Raw genomic sequence first — 22,260 nt, 5'->3', positions numbered from 1 at the left:
CTCAGGGTAGTAAGTTGGTGGTTTGAAGATATCCCTGTAGTGGTGTGGGGGCTGTGCTTTGGCAAAGTGGGTGGGGTTATATCCTGCCTGGTTGGCCATGTCTAGGGGTATCGCTGGACGGGGCCACAGTGCCTCCTGTCTCAGCCTCCAGTATTTATGCTGCAATAGTTTGTGTGTCGGGGGGGCTAGGGTCAGTCTGTTATATCTGGAGTATTTCTCCTGTCTTATCTGGTGTCCTGTGTGAATTTCAGTATGCTCCTTCTAATTCTCTCTCTCCCTCTCCCCTCCCAGAGTACCTGAGCCCTAGGACCATGCCTCAGGACTACCTAGCCTGATGACTCCTTGCTGTCCCCAGTCCACGTGGTCGTGCTGCTGCTCCAGTTTCAACTGTTCTGCCTGCGGCTATGGAACCCTGACCTGTTCACCGGACGTGCTACCTTGTCCCGGATCTGCTGTTTTCACCGCTCTCTCTCTACCGCATCTGCTGTCACTAATTCGTAATGCTCAGCTATGAAAAGCCAACTGACATTTACTCCTGAGATGCTGACCTGTCGCAGCCTCTACAACCACTATGATTATTATTTTGATTTGATCCTGCTGGTTATCTATGAACGTTTGAACATCTTGGCCATGTACTGTTATAATTTCAACCCTGCACAGCCAGAAGAGGACTGGCCACCCCCCAGAGCCTGGTTCCTCTCAATGGTTCTTCCTGGGTTCCCGCCTTTCTAGAGTTTTACCTAGACACCGTGCTTCTACATCTGCATTGCTTGCTGTTTTGGGTTTTAGGCTGAGTTTCTGTGTAACACTTTGTGACATTTGCTGATGTGAAAAGGGCTTTATAAATACATTTGATTGATTGCTAGCTAACTAGCAAGCTAACACACAGTGTCGCCAACTAGCCTCCCGCCTGCTGTACTAATAACCAGTAAACAGTGTCCTTCTCCCAAGTCTGTCGGGCAATTTTTTCGCACTGTTCCGTTAACAAAGGCAGGTGTTTGAAGTATGTTTTTTAAGATTTCGCGCACAAGAGTAATATATGCACAAGTAATGTTCAATTAGTTTGAATAGCTAATCCTAGCCTCTGACTCATAAGTACCCGGGACCATTTCACTTTCACGCAAGCCTACATCTGAAAGAGACATGATGAGAGCCATTGCATGAGATTAAGAAGATCCGCTTGAATAAAGGTAGGTAAAGTTAATTTAGTGCAACGTTCACGCTTCATAGTGCATGCCAGCGATAACTTGGTGGTACCTAGCTAGCTAACTTTGATCTAGCTACATAGCTAGCTAACGTTAGCGGAACAACACTTTTGGTTAGAGTTATCTAGCTACCTAGCTAACGCAAGATGGACAAGACAAACATATTGTGCTCAGTTATAACAAACTTCGCTATTTAGTTAATGTAATATGCGCATTTTCACTATGAATCACAAAGGTAGTTAGCCTAGTTGAAAGTTAGCTGAAGTTAGCACACGTGAGCTAGCTGGCTAGTATACCGATAGTTATCTAGCTAGCTAGCAAGTAGGCAAGGTGACACTACTAGCCAGCTAATCGTCATAACGTTACTAGTAGCCAACAGTCTAACTTATCAAACGTTAAATGTGTCATTGTTTGCTAAGTAATCCGTGTTAATAAAAGCGGGTTGAGGTAACTAGCTATCACGCTAACGACGTTACAAGCAACAGTTAGATAGCTAACTGCTAATAGCTTGTTAGCAACAGAACCGGGCCACCATCACTTGCTGATTTAGGCGAACTTTTTAAGCTAATAGGTATGTAGCGAGATAACGTTAGCTACTTTTACCAATTGAAACTGACTTTGCTATGGCAAGGCTGACTATACAAAAATGTATATTCAAACTACAAATGAACAGTTAGCCTAAAATGTATTTCCTAGCAAGTTTATTCTAGCTAACTAATATACTGTATCATTGAAATAGCTACATTTGAAAGAGATTTGCGTCACTCACACATTGTAAATAGCTAGAATAGTTAGACCTGTCATGAGAAATATAACGTTATAGTTAGTTGAAACTGGCCAATTCTCTTTACATACATCGGAGTTCAGCAATGCCCATTACACTATTATTTAATGTACATTTGTGCCGTGAATTTATAGATGGAGGAATGTGGGCTGGCTATTAGAGAATACAGAAGATTTGTGTTTGTTGCATCAGGTGTGGAATCAAATATTTTGTCCTACCACCACCTACCTACTGTATGTACATCAAAGTACATTCTTAGTATCACTCTATTTACCAGTGGGTGGCGCAATTTCACTATGAGCAACACGTTATTTTCATAAACTGAATTTGGATTTGACAGTATATAATACAGATGTACAGTATAATATAAGTAGACTAGGATCTGTCTTTGATTAGGTACGAAATAAACGTGTTATGCAGGCCTATATCTAGACTACACAATCTTGGAGACATGCCCTTTATATCCTAATCAGACAGCTCCAAATGTTCTGAAAACACCAGCCTGAGAGTTGTAGGAAGTCAAAACAAAAAGGCAATGACTATCGGCTGCTACAGAATCAGAGTTCACAGGATGTCTACAATACAACAGTGAATAATCCGTGTGTGCTCTGTCCTTTTACATCCAATCTGGCGTCAACCACTATCAACATATGAGAATAGTCCATTGAGTATCAAGTCTAGTGACCATCAACCCGCACCGTGAGTATCAAAAACACTGGAAATCAGTTTTCAAACAATTATGCTGCCTCGAGGTCACATTGCAAAGTGGTGGGTGACGTGCTGTTAGTCAACGGTAGGCAGGCTATAGACTATGCATCCGAATGGGAGGTGCACTTTACGAGTTGAGATTGATAGATAAAAATAGTTCCTTTTTAAATCGTGGCCACAACTTTTTAACGCGATTCTATTTAGAAATGTTTTTTGTTGCGCAATGACTGAGTTTACAAAAGCAGGTTTCACTCCATAGTCTACAGGCTTTTTTGAGGAGCTACTATCGCGCTGTCTGACAGGTGGTAGGTAGGCTATAGACTCTGTATGCTGTGATATTTAAGATGCATGACCACTAACAAAAATACCCACGAGCCAATTTGATTCCAAAATGTATGTAAATTGACCTATAGACCGATAAACATGACTGGTCAAATTTATTCTCGCCGCCGATTAACTGTTAACATCTCTACCTCCCCCAAGACATGCTAATCGCTCACCATTACAATAACATTTTGGGAGGGTATGATATTTATGCCTCTAACGTTCTCACTCCGCATGATCAACGATTCTTTCAGGACGCTCCGTAGCCAATGTAGCATCTACATTAATATAGAAGTGTTTAGGAACATTATATTCCCATATACAATAAAATGGACCTCAAAATGTCAACACATTATTTACCGTTCATTTCTATTGGGCCACAATTAATCTGAAACACAACCAAAACAGCAAATGCATCCAACAAGTTTGTAGAGTCACACGCTTGATGTAATCATTGCGTGCAAGGAATATAAGGAATATGGGACAACATACTAAACATTTGACTACTTTAATACACATAAGTGAATTTTGCCCAATACTTTTGGTCCCCTTAAATGGGAGGGACTATGTACAAAAATGCTGTAATTTCTAAACAGTTCATCCAATATGGATGATAATACACTTAAATTAAAGCTGACAGTCTGCACTTTAACCTCCATAGTCATTATATAATTTAAAATCCAACATACTGGAGTACAGAGCAAAAACAACAAATAGGTCACTGTCGGAGCTTACTGTAACTATCTCATGTTAATATACCTTGCCTAATCGTGATCTATGTTTGGGCTAGGCGATGTGGTAGGATTATTAATATCCTATGCAAGCAATGTTCTCCCTATATAGATGGAGAATGGCGGTGTCTGTGCAAACAGTGTCTATTCAGTGTCCTCGGCTTGGACCAGGATGGATAAGAGGATGTAAACAGGCAGCAGGTGAATGGGTCCAAAAATAGTTTTTTTTTTCTGGTTGCTTATCAAAGATTGCTTGCTAACTCCTTGATCCTGCTTTGTAATATACCCCTCAGGTTGTATCATTGCACCGTTCCAACCGGTCCCTCAAACCTGGTAAAATAAGGGTTCAAAATAATAATTTCAAACACTTGGGGGGGAATAAATCTCCTTAATCAGACGTGGCAGCTTCCCATCTGGACTATGATAGTTACACAAAGGAAGGCCAATGACTCTGGATTTAAGCCTAAACAAACAAGGACCAATTGAAAGACACCCTGAAGATGGCAGAGATTGCAAGAAGCCACAAGTACATCTTGGAGGAGTTGGGGAGGAGCTAAAGTCTTTACATTTGTTCTTTTATGAGTAAGATTTATAATAACCTTAGTAGTAGGGAGACAAATCAAACGGGTACTATGGTGCAGTAGACCCATCAAACGGGTACTATGGTGCAGTAGACCCATCAAACGGGTACTATGGTGCAGTAGACCCATCAAACGGGTACTATGGTGCAGTAGACCCATCAAACGGGTACTATGGTGCAGTAGACCCATCAAACGGGTACTATGGTGCAGTAGACCCATCAAACGGGTACTATGGTGCAGTAGACCCATCAAACGGGTACTATGGTGCAGTAGACCCATCAAACGGGTACTATGGTGCAGTAGACCCATCAAACGGGTACTATGGTGCAGTAGACAAATCAAACGGGTACTATGGTGCAGTAGACCCATCAAACAGGTACTATGGTGCAGTAGACCCATCAAACGGGTACTATGGTGCAGTAGACCCATCAAACGGGTACTACTTTTTTTTTTATGTAGTTCTGCTGTGCGTAATATGCGGTAGTCTATAGCCTATGTATTGTATAACGGCACTAAAAAAATATAAATATTCTTGCTTTTTTGGAGGGCTTGGGCTCATATTTACGCGTATGGATAAGAACTACAAAAAAAAAAAATCCCATAGATTTAAGAAGTATTTTGGTACATACAGTGCATTCGGAAAGTATTCAGACCCCTTGACTTTTTCCACATTTTGTTACGTAACAGCTAATTAAAAAATGTTCCCCCTGTATTTTTCTCCATTAATCTTTGCCTCAATCCGGACTAGTCTCCCAGTCCCTGCCGCTGAAAAACATCCCCACAGCAGGATGTTGCCACCACCATGCTTCACTGTAGGGATGGTGCCAGGTTTCCTCCAGACGTGATGCTTGGAATTCAGGCCAAAGAGTTCAATCTTGGTTTCATCAGACCAGAGAATCTTGTTTCTCATGGTCTGATAGTCTTTAAGTGCCTTTTTGGCAAACTCCAAGCGGGCTGTCATGTGCTTTCTACTGATGAGTGGCTTCAGTCTACCATAAAGATCTGATTGGTGGAGTGCTGCAGAGATGGTTGCCCTTCTGGAAGGTTCTCCCATCTCCACAGAGGAACTCTGGAGGTCTTTCAGTGACCATCAGGTTCTTAGTTACCTCCCTGACAAAGGCCCTTCTCCCCTGTTTGCTCAGTTTGGCTGTGCGGCCAGCTCTATTAAGAGCCTTGGTGGTTCCAAACGTATTACATTTAAGAATGATGAAGGCCACTGTGTTCTTGGTGACATTCAATGCTGCAGACATTTTTTGGTACCCTTCCCCAGATCTGTGCCTCGACACAATCCTGTCTCGGAGCTCGAAAGACAATTCCTTCGACCTCATGGCTTAGTTTTTGCTCTGTTATGCACTGTCAACTGTGGGACCTTATATAGACAGGTGTTTGCCTTTCCAAATCATGTCCAATCAATTGAATTTACCACAGGTGTACTCCAAGTTGTAGAAACATCTCAAGGATGATCAATGGAAACAGGATGCACCGGAGCCCAATTTCGAGTCTGATAGCAAAGTGTCTAAATACTTAGTTAAATAAGGTATTTCTGTTTTATTTTTTATAAATTTGAAAAAATGTCTAAACAAGTTTTCACTTTCATATTATGGGGTAATGTGTGCAAATTTAGATAAAAATTTTTTTTAAGTACATTTTAGAATAAGGCTGAAAGTAACAAAATGTGGGAAAAGTCAAGGGGTCCGAATACTTTCCGAATGCACTGTAATTGGTCTACTGCAAAATGAAACAAACACTAGTAATCGGCCTTGAGTGTGGACAGTATTATTATGCATTCTGTATGGACTGGTTCTTATGCTACGCTCCAAACATTGATTGTGCAGGGCTGCTTACAGAATAGTTAGCCTACAATATATAGTGCAATTTTTATTTGATTTTCAATAGTAAATATATAGATTTTTATAATTAATAGAAAGGTCATGTCAGCCTATCTACAGAATATTTCACCACTGTGCTTTCCATCGCCACCTCTTGCTCTCCTTCATTCCTTTCTTGAGCGTGCAAAGAGAGGGGCTGTCAACAGGGAAATGTTTAGATGTGAAAACATGTTAATAATATGATTGTTCACAGATTTCACTTGTTTATTTGTTGTGGCTTAAGGGGGGGGCAGTCAACCTGATTTAACTCTGTTTTTTAAAATTCAAATTCTTTCATTGCTAAGTGAAAAGGATTGTTCTGGCAAATAGGTTCCGGAAAGCAGCAGTTAAGCTCTGATGCCAGCCCTGTTCCTGGTATCAGCTTGTGCCAAGCCTGTTTGTTTTTGCTCCAGTTGCGGAACCTGATTCAGCCCTGAACTACGTCTATTTCTCAAGTAATGTTTTGGAATTGCCAGTGCAGGGAGTAGTTATTTCAACTCAAATGTATACAAAAGAAAATCGAGATATTGGGCGTGGAAGGAACAATTTGGACAATGGAACAATGGATGGGAGTAGTAGAGCTAGGACTAACGCAGCATGAGGTGAAATCTAGCCTCTTTCTCAAGTGTCGTGACTTTGCGCCAGAAAAGTATCCATAAACATTCCGGTGCTCGCTACGACTAACCTAGTCATTTCCTTTTGCTAGTGTAGCCTATTTTGCGAATTGTTTCTGACACAGGATAGGCCTAGATGTTTCCTTCTGGACCACATTTCAAACTGTGTGCTTAGAGCTAACATGGTTCTTGTTGGCTGGATCCATTTAAGTGTATCAATCCACACCCAGTGTGTCAATAGCCCATGCTGAATGAAGTCCTATGTCATGCCTGGAACTCAACTGTTATTACTAAGTATCTGTCTATTGTGAGGTATCTCACCGTACAACTATTAGTAACTATCTCTATTGTTTACTTTACTCAAATGATTAGCCTAATTATCTGTGACTGACTTACGCTGTTCTTTGAACAAGGCTAGTAAAAAATATGTGTTAGTACTACTAGCCTGGGGCGACACCACCAATAACTAGCTAGAAGTGGACTATGGCTAAAGAGAGTGGAGTCCAGGCTAGGTTGATGTTACCTGCTTTTAGTTTAGTTTCACTGTCTTTCTTCTGCACTGTTTTTTTTAGAGGGGAAGACTGCACTGTGAGTTGATATTTTTGTCATTCTATTTGGTCTAACGTTACTGCTTTATGGGGGGGAGGTTAGTTGAGCTTTTATATTTTACTGTGGGTCGGTGAATTTGAAAAGGGCAAGTTTTTCTTTTTGCTAGGTTATAGAAAGGAGCACAGTATTGTCTTTTTATAAGTCTAGTAGTATTCCTGGCAGAATATTGTGTCATGCGTTTGGGATGGAGAATATGTCATCAAGTTCTTGTCAATTCTTTACTTGCTAGGCCGGATCTATTTTTGTGTTACTACATTGGCCTATGCGTTGTCCTTCCGTTTTGAACAACAATGGACACTTTATTCAGCACAGAGGAGGCTTTTTGGCTTGAGAGAATTCGGCATTTGTGTACGTGCATGTGTAGAGAGGCGCAGGCTACAGTAAGTGTTTAGGACTTAGGCTTATCTACAGTAGTAGTGATGGGGGGAATTCATAGCTACGTATCGCAATATTACGTTGGCCGATATTATATCGATACTTTGACTCAAAGTATCGAATTGTAAAAATATGTTTGTTGTTGCTAGGTAGCCTTTGCTAGCGCTGGTTGGCTGTACCTGTGCAAAAACTCCCCAAAACTCCAGTATTCATCCTGTAGCTTGTTCTCCATCTTTTTAAATAGTGAGCCAACATGTTTTTAGTAGGGATGCACGATATATCGGTGAGCAGTTCACACCCAGTAAGTGTATGCGTGAATCGCCCATAGATTTGTCCATATCGCCCAGCGCTAAGCTAGGTCTCCTACTTCAAAGGATGGCTGATCAAGTGATTATCTAAGACAAATATTGGGCCTGCCACTCCAAGGAACTGGAAAGGCTGACAAATGATGCCAAACAAAATAAAAACATGTTTGACTCCATCACAATGAAAAGCTTTGAGTAGGAAGAAGTGTTCTAGAAATGTTTGCGAAATGGTTTGAGAGCATATCTATGGCCACCATCGTTAAAGAGATGGGCTCTTGCAGTGTTGTCAAGAAACCCTTTGATCTGTAATTCACTGCTGATGTGTTGATACTGACATACTTACTGATAAGGAAGGGGGAAATGATGGTCATTGATTTCCAGACCTATGGTTGTCACGGTACCAGTATTGCAATACCACGAATCGTGATGCTTGATTTTCCACGGGCCTTTTAGCTTTGGGGTGACAACGGGGTGTAACAACAGAAATCTGGGTTTGCAACATTAGGGGGGAAAAGAAAACACATATCCTATTAATCATTGATTTATCTGAGTTGAGATCATGGTCTGTAACATATTGGGCCCTGGCTGTAAGAGGCATCGATGCAGGAAGCTTCAACCGTTCCCTCTCGCCCAGCAGCCAATCAGGGCTCTCTTGAGTCGGATGAGGGAAGCCCCTCCTCCCCTCTACTCTCTCTCTCGACAGGCTGCTGCTGCTTTGTCGGGCTAGGAGGAAGACCAGCTATCCTTTTTACAGTGAGCCTTTCAAATGATCCGAAGGGAAGGGAAGAGACTAAATAAATGGGGAGAGAAGGATGGAGAGAGGGAGAGGAGTGGATCACGGAGTGGGCTGACCATGCGTCCAGGGCCTATAGCTAGAAACCCTCATGTGAGTCAAGGTGGCTTTTATCCTATTTTTTTCCCTCCTTGCCTGCTGCTGCTCCCCTCATTGCTAGGAAGCAGCCCTGGTCTTGTGACACTTCATTGGAAACAAGGGCAGTGTGTGTCAGAGGGAGGGGGGGATTCTGGCTCGGAAGGCTGCGTTTTAGACAGGCAGACCCATTCTGATGATATATTTGTTTCTTATGACCAATCGCATCAGCTCTTTTTCAAAGCTGATCTGTTTGGTCATTAGACCAATTTGTGAAAAGACGATCAGAATTGGGCTGCCTATGTAAGCGCAGCCTAAGAACCGACCCAGTGCAGGGAGGAAAATGCCTGGCTAGTATGTTAGCTTTTCAGTGAGAGCCTGTAGACTAGGCCGGATATGTGTCTGTGAAGAAATGAGGTGTGTGTGTGTGACAGAGGGAGAGAGATGCAGAGAAGGGAGGGGCTGATGAGAGACCGAGGAGTGGATGGATTGTTGTAATGAATGCATGGACTATCTGTTTAAATGCCTGGACTGACCAATTTGTCTCTATTGTTGTTATTCAACAAACCAAAGGATAAAGATTTAATTTCATGTTGCAGTTGAATGGGATTTTCTCATGCCTCTTGTATGACTGTGTGGGTAGCTGGCCAATGTTTGTTTATTGAAAAATGCGACGGTTTCTCTTCTGGTTGTTTGTGTAGCCGAATCATTTTTAATACTTCTTAAATGGCTTTGAGAATATGCGACATGTTCAACTGGGGCACGGTGTCTTTCATCACTCCACATGTCATTGAATAAAATGGGTTTGTTTCCAAGATTACATACTACAATGTTCAGCTGTAGGCTAATACATTGATGAGGCCAAACTTCGACTCGTTATGTTAAGAATGTCACAACATTTGGGTCACTAGCTATATCTTTTTATGACGGTCAGAGCGGTTCACCGGCTATACCTTGACATCCCAGGTTTATTGGGGAAAGGTCAGCTAGGTGTCTCGAGTATTTGTGGTCGTCTTGGATGCTGTGACGATGCCTGAATGCAGGCCCACCGTCTTAATCCTGTACTACAGTAGTTATTTTGTTTAACCGGGTGTCATCGAAAGCTTTTATGAGAAGCCTCAAAACTGTACTGTGGTGAGCAGCCTTGGTTTTTAGCCTGTCCTAGATTTTTTTTTAAATCATTTTCAGTGGAGAAGGCTTAATCGTGGGTCTGTGGAAACCGAACTTAAATCTCAGTTTACATTGCTTTATTATCATCTGCTCCAAAGTTGATTACTTCAGGACCAAGTCTGGCACAGTCTGGTGGTAAACCACCTCCAGGAAGGTCCAGGCTGGGTTATTTGTTTGACGCGTCTGTCAATATTAGCCTGTAGTTAACTAACTTTTACAGTCTTGTTCTTTTGGCAGCAGTTGTTTTAGGAGTCTGTTTGCCTGGGCGTTGGTAGAGCTGCGTTTGTACACTGCCGCTCTGCTGCTAGTTAATTATTACTTTTCAGCTAGTGGAAGACCTCTCAATGTTCTCTAGTCTTAGTTCTGTTGAAGGGGTGATTCGTTTGTAACAATACAAATCGAATCAAATTTGATTGGTCACATACACATGGTTAGCAGATGTTATTGCGAGTAGCGAAATGCTTGTGCTTCTAGTTCCGACAGTGCAGCAATATCTAACAAGCAATCTAACAATTCCACAACTACCTAATACACACGCATTAAAGTAAAGGAATAAGAATATGTACATATAAATATATGGATGAGCCATGACCGAGCAGCATGCAATAGATGGTATAATATACAGTGTATATACATATGAGATGAGTAATGCAAGATATGTAAACATTATTAAAGTGGCATTATTAAAGTGACTAGTGATCCATTTATTAAAGTGGCCAATGATTTCAAGTCTGTATGTAGGCAGCAGCCTCTAATGTGCTAGTGATGGCTGTTTAACAGTCTGATGGCCTGGAGATGGAAGCTATTTTTCAGTCTCTCGGTCCCAGCTTTGATGCACCAGTACTGATCTCGCCTTCTGGATGGTAGCGGGATGAACAGGCAGTGGCTCGGGTGGTTGTTGTCCTTGATCTTTTTGCCTTCCTGTGACATCGGGTGCTGTAGGTGTCCTGGAGGGCAGTTAGTTTGCCCCCGGTGATGTGTTGTGCAGACCGCACCACCCTCTGGAGAGCCCTGTGGTTGTGGGCGGTGCAGTTGCCATACCAGGCGGTGATGCAGCCCGACAGGATGATCTCAATTGTGCGTCTGTAAAAGTTTGAGGGTTTTAGGTGCCTAGACAAATTTCTTCAGCCTCCTGAAGTTGAAGAGGCGCTATTGCGCCTTCTTCACCACACTGTCTGTGTGGGTGGACAATTTCAGTTTGTCCGTGATGTGTACGCCCAGGAACTTAAAAACTTTCCACCTTCTCCACTGCTGCCCCGTCGATGTGGATAGGGGGTGCTCCCTCTGTTGTTTCCTGAAGTCCAAGATCATCTCCTTTGTTTTGTTGATCATTTCAGGGGTTAGCCTATACTGTGTAAATATTCACCTAGGAACAATCTTGATGTGTTATCAGTTCTGACTTTTAAAAAAAAGAATTGTTTGGTCTTCTGTTGAATTTGATTTTAGCGTTTGACCAATCTTGAAAACACAGCATAGTCTAGAGTAGGCTATATCAATACTTTTCTTTAATTGAGATACCACTGAAGTAGATTCATAATACGTTCAGAAACATTCTGTAATCAGGACGGCTTACAGAGTATGAAATGTTTTATTGACAAAGACAAGCAGAGACATGACAGGCGTCAAAGCAGGCAGCCATGACAGGGCACCCGGGAGAAAAGTACTAGACATCTGAAGTACATTTTCTCAAAGCTTTACTTCCTTGTTAATCTCTTTTTTTATACCTGCTTTTGTGTCATGTGCCTTAAAAAAATGGTTACAGTAATCAAATTAAACATATCACAACAGTTTGAGTGTAGAGTTTTAACAAACCAGTAGACCATGTCTGGCTAAGCTTCCAGGTGACCAACTTCACCATTACATCAGTGTTGACATTTCTTGACCACATATACAGGTCATTTGTTAGTGGCTGGAGTGTACAGCAGGGCCTTCTCTCTCGACCTTTGGAGGAAACTCTCCCCAACTTAGACTTTAATGGATTCATACAAATATTTAATTTGTTTCAGAGACCACCTGCAGGATGACCCCATATTCTATGATAACAGACAATGTATTTTGTGTAAAAAAAAAAAAAAGTGGATGTCACTGTCCGTTTTGAGCTTACAAACAAAACACACAGAAGCATATTTATATACAGTGCATTCGGAAAGTATTCAGACTAGTATTACTATTTATATTTTTAACTACTTTTATTTCACTACATTCCTTAAGAAAATATTTTCCTTGACATCCAAAAGTACTCGTTACATTTTGAATGCTGAGCAGGACAGGAAAATGGTCCACTTCACATACATTTCAAGATAACATCCCTGGTCACCCCTACTGCCTCTGATCTGGCGGACTCAGTAAACATACATGCTTCATTTGTAAATTATGTCTGAATGTTGGTGTGACCGTGGCTATCCGTAAATAAAAACAACAAACCAAGAAAATGGTGCCGTCTGGTTTGCTTAATATAAGGAATTTAGAATTTATTTATACTTTTAACTTTTGATACTTAAGTATATTTTAAACCAAGTACTTTGACTTTAACTCAAGTAGAATTTTACTGGGTGACTTTTACCTTCATAGAAAATGACTCCAGTATCTTTACTTTTACTCAAGCATGACAATTGGTTGCTTTTTCCACCAATGGTTGAGAATGACAAATCATTGTGTTTGGTTCGCTAAATGTCTATTGCAAATCCCTATGACCCCACCTCTCTCTAACCCTTTATTACATGCAATGGCAGCGGGGGCACTAAACTCTGACCTATGACTTTTCCGGAACCTTCACTGTGCACCTTCAACATCATAGCCGTGATTGGTTGTCATAAGTTGCAGCCAATGATTGTGGAGATAATTGTCAGACTGTGTCCTTCCATTCCATATCAGAACATGTGTCTGTCCATGAGGACAGGACTATATAAGGCTAGTATTTGTTTATTAATTAGTTTTGCGATTTTGTTTTTTTACCACTTTTTTGGGGGAGGGGGTCTGTTTTCATGCAACAGTGCCTGCATAACAGGAGAAACCATGTGAGTATTGTCCTGCATGGAGATACAATACGAGGTGTTACTGTTGTAGTGTAGATGAGAGTAGCCCAGGGTCCATATTCATAGTGGCTTTTTTAGATTATAATGAATGTACGGGGGGGGGTTCTGATCCGAGATCAGGACTCCTACTCCTAGACGCTTTGTGAAAACAGCCCCAGGTCAGAGTTGTTGTAGTCGGATCAGAGGAATATACTACAAAGCTGGCTAACTTTGGTGATCCTGCTAACTTGGATAACAATCGAATCAGTCAGTACCAATGTCAAGCATATATTCCTAAATGTGAAGTTATTTCTGAACATTTAAGTTAGCTAGCTGGCTAACTTATTGATCCGGCTTCGTGACATTCCCTTCTAGATAGTAGTAGTCCCGATCAGAGTTGTTGATAGAAGTAGCCTTGTAGGTTGAACAACAACAGATCACCAGGCATAGTTAGTTGACACAGCAGACCATAGCCCTATACTATGAATCTGGTTTGAGGAGTTAGTGAGGAAACTTTGGTCAACTCTGAGGGCAACTCACGAACGTCTCATCTTTTTAGCCAGGTACATTTCTTTGGCAACGAATCCTTCAGAATATAGCTGCTCCAGAATAAAGCTGCTCCGAGGCAGGCTAACTCCATTTATCCTGAATGAAAGTGTGTCTGCTCTGCTGCAAGTTGAGGACCAATGAAATCAGATTCCCTCCCTCTCGCATAGATTGTCATCATCCCTTTCATTTGAGGAAGACGGGCCTAAAACTAACTCGTTGTATACCAGTCACTGTGGCAGGTAGATAAAAAAATAAAATAATAATAATCTACCAGCCACTCGTTTAAAAATATATATATTTTACCAGCCCAAATATTTTTTAGCCATAATTACACAAAGGAACAGTCTAACTGCATTTGCAGTGATGATAGCTCCAGTAATTCCTGATTTTAGTTACTGGAAGATCTTTTTTTTTTTTTTTTTTGTATAATCCATTATTCCCTTTTATGATCTTATTATTTTTCTCTCTTGGCACGCGCAATTTCGTTCCCCATTGAACTGGCCAAAAGCCTTATCAAATTTCATCAGTTCCCAGTAACTTCCAAATGTATTCATAACACACGCACAGTTCCAATATTTATCAATAATTCCTGCTACTTCCTTCTTAAATACTCTCTAGTAAAGTCTTATTCAGTTTCCAGTAACCTTTTAACTTTTTTTTTGCTGACAAACCATGCATATTTATCGTTATGAAATCGCTTTATGGTCTATTGAAGTCGATGGTTCAATTGAGACCGTATCAACCTTGTCGGCCTTATCTCCAGATATCAGACCTCAATACGGGACTATATAGATAAGTCTTTAGTACTCCATGTAAACATCTTCTTATATGGGTTCTTATGTCTCCAAATATCTCAAACACTTAACCTTAAACACAATTCCTTATCTCGCAATCAGAGTTGCTATTCTTAGGAAGCCATCTATCTAGATGATCATGTCATGCTGTATTAAAATCTCCACCCTCATATTACTTTGGCCAACGGAAATGTTGACAACTTTACTTATTGTCCTCTCAATGTCTCTAAATAAAATAGATACTCGACTTGTAATTGGTAGCACAAGTATTCACCACAATGAATTGAGTGTGGTTGACATCTACCAATGGCATAATCCATGTCCCTGCATTGTCTGCTTCCTCAGTGTATGATCCTTAAAGTAGATTTTTAGAAGAGTGACACCTGCTGACTGACTGGTACTAAATGAAAGCCAAATATCATTACCCCATTGACGCTTCCGAAACACCGTATCTGTGGAACAGGCATGAGTTTCTTGAATTAAATAAGTCGGCACTTACCTTTTACAATACAAAAATAAAGACTTCCTTTTCAAAATATTACAAATTCCGCTGGTAAAAAAATAAATAATATTTACTATCACTATATGAAGAATAATTTATATTTGTTTTTCACCTTTTATTTAACTAGGCAAGTCAGTTAAGAACACATTTTTATTTACAATGACCGCCTACCTCGGCAAACCCTAACCTAGACGATGCTGGGCTAATTGTGCGCCGCCCTATGGGACTCCCAATCACGTCCGGTTGTGATACAGCCTGGAATCGAACCAGGGCCTGTAGTGACGCATCTAGCACTGAGATGCAGTGCCTTAGACCGCTGCGCCACTCGGGAGTTTTTACATGAAACGGGTTCTTACAAAATTGAACGTTCTTGCCAGTTACAAATAAAACAGTCCTTTGCACCATGCAGGTGAAAACATTTATTTTATTTTTTTAACCAATTGTAAGTTAAATCTGACATTTGCGCCATCATTGGTATAACGAATAACCATCAAGCTAACATTAAGTGTCAGTGCGAATTTCTCTGCCATAAAAAAACTTTACGAAAAACAAAGAATGCTCTTTCCCCACAAAATGAAACGTTTTACCAGTTGCAAATAAAATAACTCCTGCACCACTCACTTGATAAATCCAGTAGCCGTTAAGAAGCTAGTTGTCAGTGTGAATTTCCCTGCCATTTGACAAGCCTTGGCTCCTGCGAAGTATGTACTTTTCCCCTCCTTCCTTGCTCTCTCAATCATCGGCCACAGACGATTCCAAGCTTCTTTTATCAAATGCTGTCCATTTTTGAACCTCAGGTTGTTGTTCTTGAAATAGTCATTTGTCTTTGCACTTTTCCATGTCCGATCCCTCGCAGTCCTGGAGATGAATCTCATGATCACTGGTCGCGGTGGCTGGTTGTTCTCCTCATCTCTCAGCCTCCGCAGGCGGTGCACCACTTTTCCATGTCCGATCCCTCGCTGTCCTGGAGATGAATCTCATGATCACTGGTCGTGGTGGCTGGTTGTTCTACTCATCTCTCAGCCTACGCAGGCGGTGCACCACTTTTCCATGTCCGATCCCTCGCTGTCCTGAGATGAATCTCATGATCACTGGTCGCGGTGGCTGGTTGTTCTACTCATCTCTCAGCCTCCTCAGGCGGTGCACCACTTTTCCATGTCCGATCCCTCGCTGTCCTGGAGATGAATCTCATGATCACTGGTCGCAGTGGCTGGTTGTTCTACTCATCTCTCAGCCTCCGCAGGCGGTGCACCACATCCAGGGAACCTGCAACAACACTCAGCCCGGCCTCCGGGGCTTTTGCCCAGCAAATGTCTGTCACATTTGCTTTAATGTTCTTGTCAGATCTTTCTGCGATTCCGTAAATTTGAAGATTCCTTCTCCGACTGTACCGGTCAGTCTCGTTAACCTTTGACTCCATTTCTGTGAGTTTTAAATGTTGCTTTAGAGTATTTACTTTCTTCAGGTTAAGGATGCTGAGTGTTCTTTTTCACCCAAGTCCATGATGTCATCTGCGCTCTCTTTGATTTTAGCCGTGAGGATGCGGACGATGTTGTCCTGTAGCTGAACCAGTGATGGTTCGCTTCTCAGCTTCTTTGGAAGCTGCGCCTTGGTTGGGGTATTCGGGCATGAATCCCATTCACCCCCCTTTTCTACACTACAAGCATATGAATGAGTTTCAGCAATACCTCTTTTTTTCATTGGAAGTCTCAACATCCTTTATCTCGGCAACAGCAACAGTTTGTCCTGACTCCATGCTGCTAGCTATGAAGATGTTAGCTAAACATGCTGAAACTTTTCAATAGCTGGCTAGATTGTTCGTTGGAAATCGGCCCAAAAATATTTAAATGGCTTGAGTAATTACAAAATTATTCAGAATAGCTACACTGTATGGTTCTATTTTTTTAAATTACATGTGCAGCCTAAAATTATAAACTTTGAGTGAACCCTAAATTGTTCTTCAGCTAGAAATTCTATGACCTCTAATGCCGCCATCTTGAGCGCCCCCCCCCCCTATAACGTTAGATTTAGATTTCTTTGTGGATTACCATATATGAAACAAAATGGCAGAAATTCTTTGAAAACAGCTACTGCAGCATTTATTCATCTATAAATCACAACTCGCACTTGTGCCCATACTTGACTGTTATTATAAAATTCTCACACTGTAGGTTAGTGTGACCACGTGCTGTTGAATTAGACATTCTTACCCGACAATGCCAAAATCTACCCGTGTTTGGCGGGTGTTCATTTAAATATTTTATTAATCAAATGTTTTTTACGTGTTAAATAGTAATGTTAAAGTAGCTAGTAATGACAGAATGCATTTGAAGCTTCCTGCACAGGAAAACTTTTTGTATGACTATTTTTATCAATGCTATGCTTGTGCATACCAAAGATGGCATTAACTGTACGTAATAAAGGAACACTTCAAAGAGCCTATTTCACACCATATCCTGCTGAATTTGCAAAATAACCTTTTCTTTCATTTGGATTTCAGCACAAATGAAAATGTGGCACTGACTCACCCATGGATTGATGTTTCAATGAAGAGTTCAGAGTTCGACTAGCCACGTGCGCAATGAACGCGCAGTTACATTCCCAGCTCGAGCAGGCTCGAGTAAGCTGCGGGTGCACGATCAATAGCCATAATACATATATAACCTGAGCTGGAAAGTGAAGCTGACTAGCTTTATAAAAACCTGAGGAACATCTAGCTTGCTTTGTAGTATACCCCTCAGAAGAGCCAATGAAGATTGTCAGTTATTGCTCAACCTTAAACCTAAAATCTTTAGTTAAAGCAAAAACAAAGCGTTCACCCCCGTTGTGGTAAAAAGCTGAAGGATGGGCCTGGCGAAATGTAGCCCCTCTCAGATTCATAGATGGAGCTATGGATTCAATGACTGGCCATCCATGATGTCAAAATTATAGTTTTAACCATGTTGAGTTGGTTTACATTTATACCGTTTACAAACAGAGTAAAACAAGCTTATATTCTAGGGTTCTGATGAAGTACGACAGTTGAACTTAGCTCATGAGGCATTTTATAAGTTATGTTCTTCAAGAATCAATGAGTATATATCATTAATTGCTTAGTCCAAAAACAGATGTAGCATCAGACCTCATTGTCTTCAGCACAGCTTCTTTTGACTGACATTCCAGCATCTCAACTCTGAACACCATCACTTTTTCTCTGCTCGCCAGGAACTGTACTATCTGAGAATGCAGAGGATGAGAGAGAAGACTGACAAGATGGAGGAGAACAAAGCCACGAGGAAGCTGCGGGTGTGCGTGGCGACGTGTAACCGGGCGGACTACTCCAAGCTGGCGCCCATCATGTTTGGCATCAAGGCCAACCCGGATGAGTTTGAGCTAGAGGTGGTGGTGCTGGGATCCCATCTCATTGATGATTATGGGTGAGTTTGAGCTAGAGGTGGTGGTGCTGGGATCCCATCTCATTGATGATTATGAGTGAGTTTGAGCTAGAGGTGGTGGTGCTGGGATCCCATCTCATTGATGATTATGGGTGAGTTTGAGCTAGAGGTGGTGGTGCTGGGATCCCATCTCATTGATGATTATGGGTGAGTTTGAGCTGAAGGTGGTGGTGCTGTAACTAGTTTTTCCCGATCCACTGAAATCACTATTTGCCAATGTTTTTACAATGACAGTCATTGTTTATTTGCACTCTGAGGAAAAAGTGTTAATTGAGTAATCATGTCTCAAGTTTTTTCTGATTGCTTAACCTGACCAGGAAAAACTCCTGTCCTAAATGAGGACCACAATGGAAATAAGCCTGAATTTCTGTTTTTATCCGTGACGATATTTTGTGTTTATTCTTCATTTCACTTAGTTGAATCAAATTTATGTGTTTTTAATTTGTCTAAAATGTATTCTTTCATGAATGAAATGATTGGTTTGACCACCTGTCCTCCTTTAGCAACACGTTCCGGATGATCGAGCAGGATGACTTTGACATCGGCTCCAAGCTGCACACCATCGTGCGTGGGGAGGACGAGGCAGCCATGGTGGAGTCAGTGGGTCTGGCGCTGGTCAAGCTGCCAGATGTTCTCCACCGCCTTCGCCCCGACATTCTGGTCGTCCACGGCGACCGCTTCGATGCCCTCGCCCTGGCAACGGCTGCTGCCCTGATGAACATTCGTATCCTGCACCTGGAGGGAGGAGAGGTGAGGGGATGGAGGAAGTGATGTCATGTATCAAGGTTTTTCAGGAAGTAGGGTATATCTGTGTTGGGAGGTGAATATAACTAGATTCAATTATTGGTTGGCTCCCTCCACTTGTAGTTACCTGGTATTTGATATAGGGCGTTTTTGAACTGTCGTTTGTGTATTTTACTTACTATTTACTCTGTAATTGCCATTTTAACTCTGTAATTACTGAGTTATTACCATAAAAAAATAACGAGGCTACCAAAAATACACAAAAGTACTAGAAACCAAAGAAGGCAACATAACAGAGATAATGATAGTCTTGGTTCAATAAAAACAACTATTTGTTCCCTAAGGGCAATAGCAGTGCTTCAGACACTCAACGAACCGCCACAGAGACAATAAACAGACTTTTACCCTGATTCCTCCTTTCCCATCCCAGGTGAGCGGCACCATCGACGACTCCATCCGCCACGCCATCTCCAAGCTGGCCCACTACCACGCCTGCTGCACCCGCACCGCCGAACAGCACCTCATCGCCATGTGTGAGGACCACACTCGCATCCTGTTGGCCGGCTGCCCCTCCTACGACAAGCTGCTGGCCGCCCATCACCGTGACGACTACATGGACATCATCAGGAACTGGCTCGGTACGTGTCGTAGTACCTATCCTTCACCCCTAAAATCAGTGGCGTTCCAACTTTTTCAGCGGGGAACGCAGTTCAATGCAGTATACCAGACTAATAGCCAGGTTCCAGGGCCCAGAGTTTTTCCTGGTCAGGCAGGGAATAACAACCTCTGCTGTCAGTGTCATGCCACCAAACTAAAACGGCTACAGTTTCTGCACAGCACCAGCTTTGAACTCCTATTTGAATATGCAGAGATCTCTTGGTCGGACATAGTACTGACCTTGATGGCCTAGTCCGCTACAGTTACCTGGACTGAGGACAGTGATGGCGTTTTTGTTTTAGGTTGTAGGTCATGGCCTGCCTTTACATCGCCAAGGTGACAAGGTCGCTGTGTCTTTGTCATACAGTTATAACGAACACTGGCTGACATTACACCCAACATGAACCCACTAGCATTTCAAACACGCACTCATCAAATGACGCACAACACTTCAGAAACGGCATTTGAAAAGTCCGTCAGCATCCCAACAACTTGTCTTCTCGAGATACAGGTAACGTACCCTAACATGGAGCGTGAGTAGGTGGTGCCCTGGAGTGCGTCCAAGTGACCTGATTGGTTGGAATGAGGTGGAGGCTTGAGTAAAAGGGTGATTGACAAGGCTGCAGGCCAAGCGGGTTGAAAGGGCCACCCTTTTTATTACAGCTTTTAGGACAGTGGTATAGTATATATACCACTATATAGTACAGTGATATGGTACAGTAGCTAATACCTTCGGCGTGGAAAATGTGTTATAAGAATGTTGTTAAATCAGTTCACAGATTTATGGGGTTTTTAGCTAGTCCCTACGGGGCAGAAAGAACAGTGGTAGACTGTTGACTTCCCCTTGTTCAGAAAGTACTAGAATGCTGAGAATGTTCTAAATGACATTCACAGGAGACAATGTGAAGGAGCACGACTACATCGTGGCCCTGCAGCACCCGGTCACCACCGACATCAAGAACTCCGTCAAGATCTACGAGCTGATGTTGGACGCCCTCATCACCTTCAACAAGAAAACACTCGTCCTCTTCCCCAACATAGACGCAGGTCAGTGGTGATTCTCTGTTTGTTTTTTTTCGGCGCCCTTTCCTTATTTCTCTCCTCTTTGCCCCGTCATATTGCGCAACCACACACACATCGTGGAGCTGGAGCTACAGTGTCAGCCCTCCCTTGGTCAATAGTGTGAGAAGGCTGCTCTGTTGAAGGTATCTGCTTATCTAGTTCAGCTGCAATCCTTCAGTCTGTCTCATGATTAAGGCTAGGACTGGTTTGAAGGGCATATAACTTCCCCAGAAAGGATTAGATACCAAGTGACCAGTACTTAAAATCCAACAAAACACTACCGCAAAACATGACATGGCTAGAGTTGAATCTCCAACTGTAGACTGTGTAGGAGTCGGTGAAATTAGACAGTCTTCTCCGTTCCGTATTGTAACCCCTGTCCCGTCTCCTTGATGACCCCAACAGGAAGTAAGGAGATGGTGCGCGTGATGAGGAAAAAGGGCGTCGAGCAGCACCCTAACTTCCGGGCGGTGAAGCACGTGCCCTTCGAGCAGTTCATCCAGCTGGTGTGTCACGCTGGGGCCATGATCGGCAACAGCAGCTGTGGCGTCAGAGAGGCGGGGGCCTTCGGGACCCCCGTCATCAACCTGGGGTCCAGGCAGACTGGGAGAGAGACTGGTAGGTGGGTCTACTGAAGTCAATGACCATTTAGCAGGTGGTCTAGAATCATGGGTTTTGTCCAAAATGGCACCCTATTCCCTATATAGTGCTTGAATATGGGCCCTGGTCAAAAGTAGTGCACTAAATGGAGAAATGTTGTGCTATTATGGAGGCAAGCGTGGCCTCCATTTGGAGCAGACTAGGGGGCCTACTTGTGGTTACCAGTGTTACTTTTTCATTTTATATTTCCTGGTATAGTTCTTAATTGAAGGCTTTGCCAGTACAGTATGAGTGTTTGGGGATTGCTTTGTTGTCATTCTTCCAGTCGTCCCATTACGAATTCTTATAGGATGTTGAGCTGTGTTTTCTATTCCCAGGTGAAAACGTCCTCCATGTCCGAGACGCAGACACTCAGAATAAGATCTACCATGCCCTGGAGCTGCAGTTTGGGAAGAGATACCCCTGGTAAGCATCATTACATAACCTCTAGAAAAGGGGTTATTACAGGGTTATAACAAGTTCCAAAAGGGAGACACCACCCAGCGCAGAAGCAGAGAAAATGTCTAACTGGCCTCTTGGAGACAGGTCCTTTTATATCCTAATCAGAAAGTACCAAATGTTGTGGAAACACCAGCCTCTTGGAGACAGGTCCTTTTATATCCTAATCAGAAAGCACCAAATGTTGTGGAAACACCAGCCCGAGAGGCTTGTAGTCACAGAACATCATCAGTACAATACAACGGTGAATAATCAGTGTCCTTG

General features: G+C 42.3%; 1 protein-coding gene across 7 annotated transcripts in view; it reads left to right on the top strand.

Annotated features, from left to right (window-relative positions):
• The first annotated feature begins 294 nt into the window (after positions 1–294).
• LOC129841013 (bifunctional UDP-N-acetylglucosamine 2-epimerase/N-acetylmannosamine kinase-like) overlaps positions 295–22,260 on the top strand; it is a 35,246-nt gene continuing 13,280 nt past the window's right edge. Inside the window, exons 1-7 of one of the 7 annotated variants that reach the window (XM_055909109.1) lie at positions 295–1,190; positions 18,206–18,417; positions 18,939–19,185; positions 19,610–19,817; positions 20,731–20,883; positions 21,304–21,516; positions 21,876–21,963. In XM_055909109.1, the coding sequence (XP_055765084.1) occupies positions 18,224–18,417; positions 18,939–19,185; positions 19,610–19,817; positions 20,731–20,883; positions 21,304–21,516; positions 21,876–21,963 (1,103 nt within the window). In that variant the 5' untranslated portion in view covers positions 295–1,190; positions 18,206–18,223. Of the gene's footprint in view, positions 1,191–2,566; positions 2,689–3,872; positions 3,954–8,781; positions 8,991–13,136; positions 13,160–18,205; positions 18,418–18,506; positions 18,583–18,938; positions 19,186–19,609; positions 19,818–20,730; positions 20,884–21,303; positions 21,517–21,875; positions 21,964–22,260 lie in introns of those variants that run through there. The other 6 variants (XM_055909111.1, XM_055909112.1, XM_055909114.1 and 3 more) reach the window with 6 other exon arrangements.

Source organism: Salvelinus fontinalis, chromosome 42, assembly GCF_029448725.1.
Source record: "Salvelinus fontinalis isolate EN_2023a chromosome 42, ASM2944872v1, whole genome shotgun sequence".
NCBI lineage: Eukaryota > Metazoa > Chordata > Actinopteri > Salmoniformes > Salmonidae > Salvelinus > Salvelinus fontinalis.
The sequence above is the reverse complement of the archived record's forward strand: the minus strand, read 5'-3'. Positions and strand labels throughout refer to the sequence as shown.